The following is a 10,282-nucleotide window of genomic DNA, read 5'->3' on the forward strand; positions in this document are numbered from 1 at the left end:
GAAAGGGAGAGAGTGGGGGATGTAGGCCTAATTGTACAATTCAAAGCAGAAACATATCATTTGAAAACAAACACAAAGGTGGGCGGGCCTGCCACACTTTTATTTCAGTTTCCTCAGCTGTTGAAAGTGATGTCAAGTGTGGCTGCGTTTCCACCTGCGTTCTTCCCAGCTGCCTCTGTGCCCTCACCCACGAACCTATGCCTCTGGGGAGCTGCTCATTATTGTCACTGGTCATACAGCCTGCACTTGCATGTCCTGGGATTCATGCGAAATTTCAGAATCCCAAATGACACTACACAGGCTTGCTCTAAGTCTCCTGTGAGTGCAGTTTGGCAAATATCCCGAATTAACTTCAACTCTATGTTACGAGTGTTGAATAGAAGATAGGGCTAAGTGCAGCTGTGGCCTCCTGGGCTGCCCAGAGGCCCTTTAGAGCTCAGGACAGAAAACCTAATGACCCCAAAATGAAGTGACTGCAGACACCTGCCTCTTTGTCACTGCAGAACAGTCCCCCGAGAGTCAGAAATACCTGAGAGAGTGGCTGGATTCTGGGCTAATGGGGTGCAGTGAATGTCTTCAAAGGCCATCATCAGCCCCTGTGCCCCACTTTCCCCCACCCCCCATAGAAAGCATCAGTGTTCTCCCCACCCCACCACCATGAAGGACAGCAAGCACTGACACAGAAACCAGACCTCTCTGATGCTCTTCCCCCTCCCCTGCTCCAGTGCCCTCTGTCACTCTAGGCTTTCTACCTGCTCATTTGAAGTGCACTTTGGTTTTGGTTGCTGGAAAAGAGGTCATCATAGAGCTGACTAGATGGCCAAGTCAGTGGGTCTGGCCCGACTGCCACTGGACTTACTGGCTCTGCTTGACTGTCTGGGGTCTGTGGGGGAAAGGGGGGTGTGTGCATCTCGACAGCGGTGGTCACTGCCTGCTGCCCCTCATCAGGAGTCACTTCCAGGCTGCTCTCTCCCAAGCTGCTGCCACCCCCATTCTCCTGCAGGACAGACTCCTTGCTGCCTGCTCTACCCTCCTGTGGGGGTGGCTGGGGGCTGCCTGGAGGGGTAAAGGAGGAAGATGTGGACACTGGCCAGAAGGCCTTCCTAACAGATGTCTGCTGCTTGGTCTCCTGGTTGGCCCAGTTCTGCTCTGTCATTAGCAGGTGATGGTTACTATTGTACAATTTGTCAGGGAGGCTCTTTCCCCCGTGTCAGGGATGGGGCTGCCACATTGAAGTCAGTTGCTGGTGGAGGGGAGCTGAGACAGGCTGTGGCCACTGCCTGTCCCAGGGAAAAGGCAGAGTGAGTATAGTAAGGAGGGCACCCCACAGTACCAGTGGCTGTGGCCTAGCAGGAGGGCAGCGGGATCACATCTCCAAATGCTGTGGTCCCCATCCTTGAATCAGGAGTGTCAGGGTCATAGTGGTTTTTCACGTTCTGTTTAAGCTTCTTCCAGCCCAGGTGGTATATCTCCAGCATGTTGAGTAAGAGGGACAGGCAGGCCACAACCAGCATGAAGATGATGAAGATGGTCTTCTCTGTGGGCCTGGAGATGAAGCAGTCCACCGTGTTGGGGCAGGGCCACCTGTCACAGCGGTAAAGTGGCTTCAGCTGAAAGCCATACAGAAAGTACTGTCCAACGATGAAGCCCACTTCCAATATAATCTTAAGGATGTTGTTGAAGATATAGGTCCGAAGCAGGGCCCCAGCAATGCGGACACTTCCTTGGTCATCCCGCACTGGGAGCCTGTTCCTCTGGACTTGGTCACTGTCTCCTTTCACTTGCTCTTCTTTATGACCTCTCTTCTGTTCCATGCGCACAATGTGCAGCACATGCCCCAGGTAGATGAGGGTGGGCGTGGACACAAAGATGATCTGCAGCACCCAGAAGCGGGTGTGGGAGATGGGGAAGGCCTGGTCATAGCAGACGTTCTCGCAGCCTGGCTGCTTGGTATTGCAGGTGAAGCCTGACTGCTCATCTCCCCACACTGACTCCACCCCAGCTCCCAGCAACAGGATCCGGAAAATGAACAGGACTGTCAGCCAGACCTTGCCAATCACCGTGGAACGCTCCTGTGCAGCATCTAATAGTCTCCCCAGAAGACTCCAGTCACCCATTGCTCCACACTGTCAATCTGTAGGAAAACATCCTTGTTAATATGCAGGCAGGACAGGTGAGCCATAGTCCAACAGCTCTAAGAGGCAGGACATGTTGTGCATGGGGGTTGGAATATCATGTCATTGGTTGCTGCACACATCCCACTTTCCAATGTGGGCTGTGCTGCAGAGCTTTTGCACACATGTGTGCATGAAAATGTGTGTGCATGTGTATGTGTTTGAGTATACTTGAGTGTATACGTGTACTGGGTATGACTGTGCATGCATGTACATGTGTCTGAGTTCTCTACATGTCTGTGTGTTGTGCCACATAGGGCTAACTCACGGTCTTACAGCATTGATATAATGCTGAGCTATGTTAACCTACACAAGCTTGGATTAAGTGAAACAAACATAGGTTGCTTAACTCAGTTCAGAGATGAGGAAACAAGCTAGAAAGATAAGTGACTTGCCTAAGGGACACAGACCTGTCCCAGCCTCTTGACTCCTTCCTGGATTCTTCTAGGCTCTGTCTCTATAGGAGCTCTGGGGCTTCCAGTGCTGCAGGCCATTCCTAATCTTGCCCATCCTGCTCCTGTGAGATTAGAGCAGCTTTCTCCCAAGTTGTACCATGCCCATTCCACCTTCATAACTACTGCCTTGTTAATCTGTACCTCCTCCACTTCTGACTTCCCTTTTGATTTTTTTCTCTTTGCAAATGTTGCATAAGAGAAATATATTCACCTTGCATATATTCTCACTGCCCATGGCTGCATCAGCAAGGTGTAGGTCATGGACATATACAATGAACTGCACTCAGATGGAGGGAGTAAGACCCCTGGGCCCTCTTTGTGAAGGTGACAGTTCTCCTTGGATACAGGGGACCAGCCTACATGGAATCCTCCATGTTGTCTCTGCTCAAACAGGCCAGATGCTCCCACTGGAAGTAAGGACAGTGCTGCTGTTCTCATGGCCAGTCTGTGCAGTAAGGAAAGTGGGCTAAGCTGTGAGTGTACATACTATTCTCCAGGGGAATAAACAAAACTCTATCCTGTTGAACCTTAAAATGCTTAACAATATGACTTTTTAGGAATGGCTTTAAAGGCAAATAAATAAACAAAACCTGACTATCTCTGATCTAAAAAAAAATAGGCAGATGTGAACCCTGTTTTAGAATAAACTTCCAGCTCCTTGTTTTGCTCACTGGAGCTCTTAGCTCTTAGAGAAATCTTAGTCTTCACATCTCTAACCAGCCTCCTTGCCCCATATTGTCACTGCCATCTGTTCTACTGTCCATGATCTTAGGCAGTAACAAGTTTTCACTGAGAAACTTAATTATTAAACATAAAACCACCCACTCTCCTGTGAAGGAAGTCAGATGTCAGGGACCTGTTCTAGGTCATATCCTGTTTCTTCTCCAAGCTATCAGTTCTGACTGCTTCACAGAACCCACAGCCATCTACTGGGCTTGTGGGAACGCTGTCAACCCAGACTGTCACAAGGCCCCTAACTTGTCCCTGGGTCCTAGCCTCACCCTCCACTCTGCTGGATGTCTGCCTCTTGGGCACAGGACCAGTGGCATGGCCAGGGTACATTACCCATGAGGACTTGGGGCAGACCAAACTTCCTTTGGGACCTGAAACTCTACCTCTATACCTTTGCAGGTGCTGTGCTTTCTGTTTTAAACACAGAATCACCCTGAATGATGCGGCTCAGTGGTTGAGTGCCAGCCTATGAATCAAAGGGTCTCTGGTTTCATTCTCAGTTCAGGGCACATGCCTGTTTTGAAGGCCAGGTCCCCAGTGATGGATGCATGAAATGCAAATACATGTTGATGCTTCTCACCTCTTCTTTCTATCTCTTTTCTCCTCTCTAAAATCTAGATAGATAAAATAATTTTTAAAATTTAATAAAACTTGGAGTCTATCTTGAGATGTATTAGTGGAGATGAGAAAATTCAGAAGAATGGAGAGCTCTACAGTGGGAGAGGGATTTCACTGTATTAATAGTAAAAGTTGTAGCCAGGGAAGATTGGGATTTGGACTGGGCTTAGGAGACTTGGCTTTGAGTAGAAGGGAGGGTGAACCAAGTGACTTCAAGAGCAGAATGATGTTCCCTTGGCAGTGGGGATACATGTGATCATTGAAACAGAGCACTGGGTCAGAAAGCAGTGAATTTAATGGCTGCCTGAGCACATGGAGCTAGGCTGTGGCCATGTTTGCACATAGTAGGCATTCAGTAAGCACTGGTGGTGCACATGAACCAAAGCACTAGAGAACCACTAACCCACATAGGGTAGAGAGATGTTGAAGTGTTGTTGAAGAAAGAAGTCCACAGTGACTCAGGGAGGGTGTGGGGACCTCAGAGTGAGTGTTGAAGGCTGAGCTGGATGACAGGAGGGTGAATGAAAAAGAGAAAAAACAGAGAGGAGACACTCTGAGCACAAAAATTAAGCAGCGCTGTAGTTCCTGAATAGAGCCAGGGATGAGAGAGTACAAATGAAAGACAAGTCTTCCATGCCCAAGCCTTGTGAGTGGGAAAGTTATGGGGGGAGGGTGCAGGGGGAGTATTTAAATAGAAGGACACTGGGGGGAGGGGTGCTAGCTTGAGAATGGAAGAGGAGATGAAGACTTTGGTTTGGTGACTGTGTGGATTAAAACAGTGGTGGGAGATTAGAGTGAAAGGGTTCAGCAGGAAGGTGGAGATGAGGGGTTGGAAGCAGCTGGAAAGAGGGTCCACAGGATGGCTCCTCCTCTCCCAGGTGAGGATCAAAGTGCAAAGAACAGTTTAGAGACACATGTCACAAAAAATGCAGCACAAAGGAAGAAAAAGATACAGAATCGACTCATTGCCCCTGGGGCCTATAAAGGTGGCCTATGTGTGTGTGGTAGGTGCTTTGTGAAGGGCACCTAATCTGACAAGTTGGGTGAGGGTCAAAGACTGAGCAGAGCTGGAGACCAGAGACCCTCCCTGCAGCTGGTGGAGGGAAGGGACCACCCTCAGGGTGCCCTGACAAGTTCTGCCAGAGAGTCCACCATGTTTGTGTTCTATTAGATTCTTGGAATTTGGGCCTGGAAACTTGTGTTATCCTTCACATTTTATTTTCATTATTGCTTCCCCCTTGGTCTCCTTGCAGAGTTCTTCCAGGAAATTTTAGACGTAGGAGGAAAATGGTTGGGCAGTTCCTGAGTGCTTGTAAAGACCAGACATGTCAGGGCCAGAAGATGCAAGGGAATCTGGAGGGGCTGGAAGGGAGAGAAGTCACCCAGTACTCAGAGAGCCTGCCTCCCCTTCAGGTCTCAGAAGGCATATTCCCTTGAGAGCAAGACTGAGAATCAGGGTGGCTCATTGGAGTTGAGGAGGCCAGGGAGGACTTTGCAGAGGGGACTAATGGTGTCAACATTCTTCCGAGCCTTCAAGAAGGAAGGGAAGGAAAAAGAGACCCTGTGATCCCACATTAAGGAGGACACGGATGGTCCTCAAGTGACCAGTCAATGACAAGACAAGGACAAAACCAAAAGTCTGGGCAAAAGGTTAAAGACGCAAATTCAATATGCTACTACATTTTTGGGGGGTTTTTGTTCATACCTAAGATTGGTCTCAGCTCAACTTCTTTGCACTAGTATTGAATTGTTATGGAGGTTAAACTATCTACAATGTTCTAATAATATTTTTGTGCATTACAAGCAAGTGCTGTGTGTTACTAATGTATTTATATGGGATTCTGAATAAAATCCTAAATATATTTATTCTCTGTTTGGTACATGTTCCTGTAGTGGTAACACCCAAAAACATAATTATTATTTTAATTTCTTACATGTGTGAGGCTACAAAATGTCTGTGATAGAGAATTAATTTTAAGGGTCCAATATATCATGTAAAAGTTATTTTAGCAAGAAAATGAATATTACTTAAATGTTAGTAACAGTCAAGGATACTGAGTCAAAAATCTCTCCTATGGGCAATTCATGGAATTTTCTTTCTTTTTTTTTGACATTTTTTAAATTGATTATGCCATTACATTTGTTCTATTCCCCCCTCCATTCCCCTCCACCCTGCATGCCCCTCCCCCACCATTCCCCCCCTTTAACAGGGGAGTGGGAGAAGGAGAAGGGGGGAGAAGGTACAGAAAATAAGTAGCATAGACAGTAGATAGAAAATAGATAGGGGGGAGGGTAAGAATAGTAGGGGAAATACAGAATCTAAAGAACTTGAGACACGTGTTCATGAATTCATGAAATTTTCTTATGTGCTGTTACAACAATTTGGAGCCACTTAACCTTTGCTGGTTGACCTACACAGCACTGTCCACTGGCGCTAATGGCACAGCCTCTGTGAGTTACTTCACAGGAACACGTTCATCCCTCTCAATGGATGCTCATCTCAACATGAACTAAACTGCTGCACCCATAAAGTATGGGCTGGTGTGCACTTTCAACACACCAAGCTTTGGGATTAATCCCCTTTTCCTCTTAACCTTTTAATGTCTGTTTTGTAATGGTTCTCACAGCACACAAATGGATGGCCAGGGAAGTGACTCACATGTCATGTCACCATCACTCAGAGTTCTTGGGTCTAAGAGACCAATGCATAATCTACCTCTCAGTTGTTTGCATAGAACCACTTTTAATGGCATATTGTGGCGGTATCTTGATAAAAGAAAACTCCTGGAACTCTGCTTATCTCTAGAGCCCTGATCACAGGTATTCATGTCCGGGAGCTCTGCATTCTAGGTCGAATTCTTTCCACACAGCACAGACAGCAAAGCAAGTCCCTGCACGTCCCTATTGTGTACTGTCAGGTCAGCCCCTGAAAGAAGGGATCACTGTGGAGTCAGGTAAGTGTTTCTCCACTCTTGTACTTAAACGCACAATAATGAGCACACAGGTCAGGAATCACTCCTGGCACTCCCAGCTAAAGGCAATCTTTAGAAAAAGAAGTTTTAAAACATTCCTTAAAGAGAAGCGGGAGGCAGCATCATTCCTAACAAAACCAAGAAGCTGTGCAGAGGGCTTGGTGCTGCTGAATCAGCCTGGGGTGTCCCTCCCTTCATTCCCGGGCTCTGTGTCCTCCTGAGCTCCCAGAGTTTACAGTCCTTGGAGCCCTCAGACAAGAAGTTCTAGAGCACGTTCTGCTCCCCACCCATGGGGGAGGGCACCAGCCAAAAGCATTTCTCCCAGCTCCCTGGCCACCCACTAGGAAGGAACCTGAGCTGAGAACCAGGCTCTGCAGGGACCTCCAATATCACAGGAACCTCTGTCACCTTAAAGGAACCTCAGGAAGTTCCCGAACCCCACTCTCCAGTCCTGCTGCACCCTTAACTTCCAAAGGTTCCCAGCAGAATTTCCAGAGGCTGGTTTGTACTCAGCCATTCGTGTTCTGGGTCCAGCCCATGCCCTGTGCTTACCTGCTGCGCTGCTTGGTGCTTCTCACAACTGGGCTCCTTCTGCTCTGGACTGAGACTTTCTCTACTCTGCCTGGGCCTGGCCCTGGCCCGCAGGCGTCTTTCAAAGCTGTTAGAGGACTTAACTTCATTGGCCATTCTAAAAGCTGGGCCTGGAGTGGCCAGCGAGTGCAAGGTAACCACAGGCCACACCCCCAGCTCACCAAGCCCCGCCTTCCACGTCCTCACACCCTCCTTCTGCACAAGCATCTGCATACCCACTCCCACCTACATCCCCACCTGCACCAGCATTCCCACTCTCACTTGCAGCCAGGTCCGCACCTGCTTCTGTATCCCCACCCACACCTGTGCCTGCTTTACCACCCTTCATTTTTGGAACAAGCCCCCGCCAGCTCTAGGCATGTGGGTGGGGCAAAGCCCTGGCCCTGGCCCTGGCCCCTGACACTGGTAGGAAGGCCATGGACCCCAGGTCCTGGTGGCTGCTGTTCCTTACAGGGAAGAGTGAGGCACGGGGATCCCTGATCATGGTGGCTGCTGTCCCCTGACAGTGGAGGTGTGAGGGGAGGGCACTAACTAAGCAGGAGTGGTCAACCCTCAGGGGGACCCTAGGGACACAGTCTGGGTACTTTAAATAAGGCAGCCAGCCTGGCCCCTCAATGCCACTCACCTGGACCACGGTCAGAGAGGCCCTTATGCTTTTCAGAACTTGTTCCCATGTGCTTGAGACCTGGCCCCGCTGAGGGGACAGGGAGGGTCCCCATGGTCACTCATTCCCATGGATCCTGGTGACCGTGCGGGGGCCTAACCTGCTGGCCTTCTGATGGAGGTTTAACGTCCTCTTTCCACCTCAGTGTTGACATCTCATCACTTGACAGAGAAGCTGTGACACAGGCCAAGAGCAAGGAAGGACCCGCTGTGACTGTGCCAGCTCTGCTGGTGCTTGGCTCAGGCTGGTCTGCATTTCGTTGCTCCCCAGGGTCCAGCATGGGCCTGGCCTGCAGGCGTCTTTCAAAGCTGTTAGAGGACTTAACTTCATTGGCCGTTCTGAAAGCTGGGAATGAGCTCTGAGCTTCCTTTACCAGTGGTGTAGTTATTGCAGGAATGGAGCAATACTGGAGTCTCTGGTTTTTTTGGAGCAGCTTCCATGGGCTGCTGCCTTCATCAGGGCTGAGATCTGTCCTGATTAGCAGTCTGCCTGCCCTGGAGAGTTTACCTGCCCACATGTACCAAGGAGAAAGAAAACCACGTGTCCACAGGCACACCTGGAACCGCTTCCCCTTGTGGAACCCAGAGGCATATGTGTGTAGTAGGTGAGAATTTGGTAGACTCTGTTTTTTTAACTTGAGAAATATTACTTGACAAAGCCTTCCAATATTCTTTGCTCTCTCTAAGGAGCATAACAGTAGATTTTGTTTGTTTTTTTAACACAAAAGAACTAAAATTCATAATGCTTATAGTCTCCTTACAACTATCATTGGTATTGCTATTATTTTAAACTTTTCATTAAAACATAATGTTAAATGATTTGCTTTTTAAAAAAGTAAATACAGAAGCATATAAAGTCAACAGTGGGAGTCCCATTCCTCAGCCCTGCTCTGAAGTGTCAGCACGAACGTCCCAGTGCGTATCCTTCCAGTCCTTTCTGTGCCATCACAGGTACTCACACACATGCACACTCACACAGAACCATGATGGTTTGCATCCTCACATATTTTCCTCTGGTGTTTCCCATTTAGTCATATGCCTTGGAGATCTTTCCAGTCAGTGTGGATAGCTCTGACTTGCTCTTTTTAACAGATGTACATGTAACCATCTCCTCGTTAGTGAGCAGCTGCATCGTCTCCGGTTTTCACCGAGTGATCACCCTGCCTGTCTCTCCATTAAGCCAGACTTTTTCCCTTTGTCCTGCACGTCCCATGACATTTTCCAACCTAATTCAGGGCTTTACATTTCCCTGTTGAATTTCACTGGGTTCATCCCTCTGGCCCACCCAGATCTTTCTGTGCCCCATATTCAGTCCATTAGCAATTCCTTCCCACTTTACGTTGCCTGTCAGTTTAAATAGCCTACATCCTATATAGTCACTGAAGTTAATAAAAATGCTGACGATGGAACATCAGGAAGGATTGCCTTGGAGCACCCTGCATTTGCCAACATGGTATGAGTTGGGGTTTTGAGGTTAAATGCAGTTAACTGCAACTAGTTCCCAAGTTTTCATCACAAGCCCAGAGTCCAGACTGGAACCCACAATGATGGGGAAGTTGCAGGCTGCTGCCACCTACTGTCATGAAGGGTCACTGCAGGGCGCTGCCTCCTTCCAGGTCCCTGGGGCTCCCTCAGGATGGCAGGGCCCAGCCAGCACCACCCTCCTTAGGACCTCCTGCACCTGCACAGACACAGCCCCTCTCTGTAAATCCTCACCATTTCCATTGCTCTGGAGCTTGTATTTCCAATTCGTAGCTATTTCCAATTTGTAGTCATTATTGACTTACTGGGTAACCATGAAAATTAAAATGAAAAATACATATAAACCTATACTACTTCCTCTCATAGCTGAATAATGAAGAAATGGTCCATATACACAATGTAATATTACTTGACCATAAAAGGAAATAAATACTATTTGTCAGAACATGGATTGACTTAGAGAGTATTATGCTAAGTTAAATAAGTCAGACAAATACCATATGTTTTTACTTATATATGGAACCTAAGAAATAAAATAAACAAACAACAGAAAAGGTTCATAGATGCAGAGAATATTTTGATGGTTGCCAGATGG

At 48.0% G+C, this 10,282-nt stretch overlaps 1 protein-coding gene across 1 annotated transcript; it reads right to left on the minus strand.

Moving 5' to 3' along the window:
- Positions 1–648: 648 nt before the first annotated feature.
- LOC119056453 (gap junction alpha-3 protein-like) lies at positions 649–7,563 on the minus strand. Its single transcript, XM_053672917.1, is given in 4 exon segments — positions 649–889; positions 892–1,204; positions 1,206–2,134; positions 7,504–7,563. Coding segments are annotated over 3 exon segments (1,302 nt in total). The 5' UTR covers positions 2,118–2,134; positions 7,504–7,563; the 3' UTR covers positions 649–812.
- Positions 7,564–10,282: the final 2,719 nt, after the last annotated feature.

This window comes from Artibeus jamaicensis, unplaced genomic scaffold, assembly GCF_021234435.1.
Source record: "Artibeus jamaicensis isolate MK-2021 breed Jamaican fruit bat unplaced genomic scaffold, CSHL_Jam_final contig_793, whole genome shotgun sequence".
Classification (NCBI taxonomy): Eukaryota; Metazoa; Chordata; class Mammalia; order Chiroptera; family Phyllostomidae; genus Artibeus; species Artibeus jamaicensis.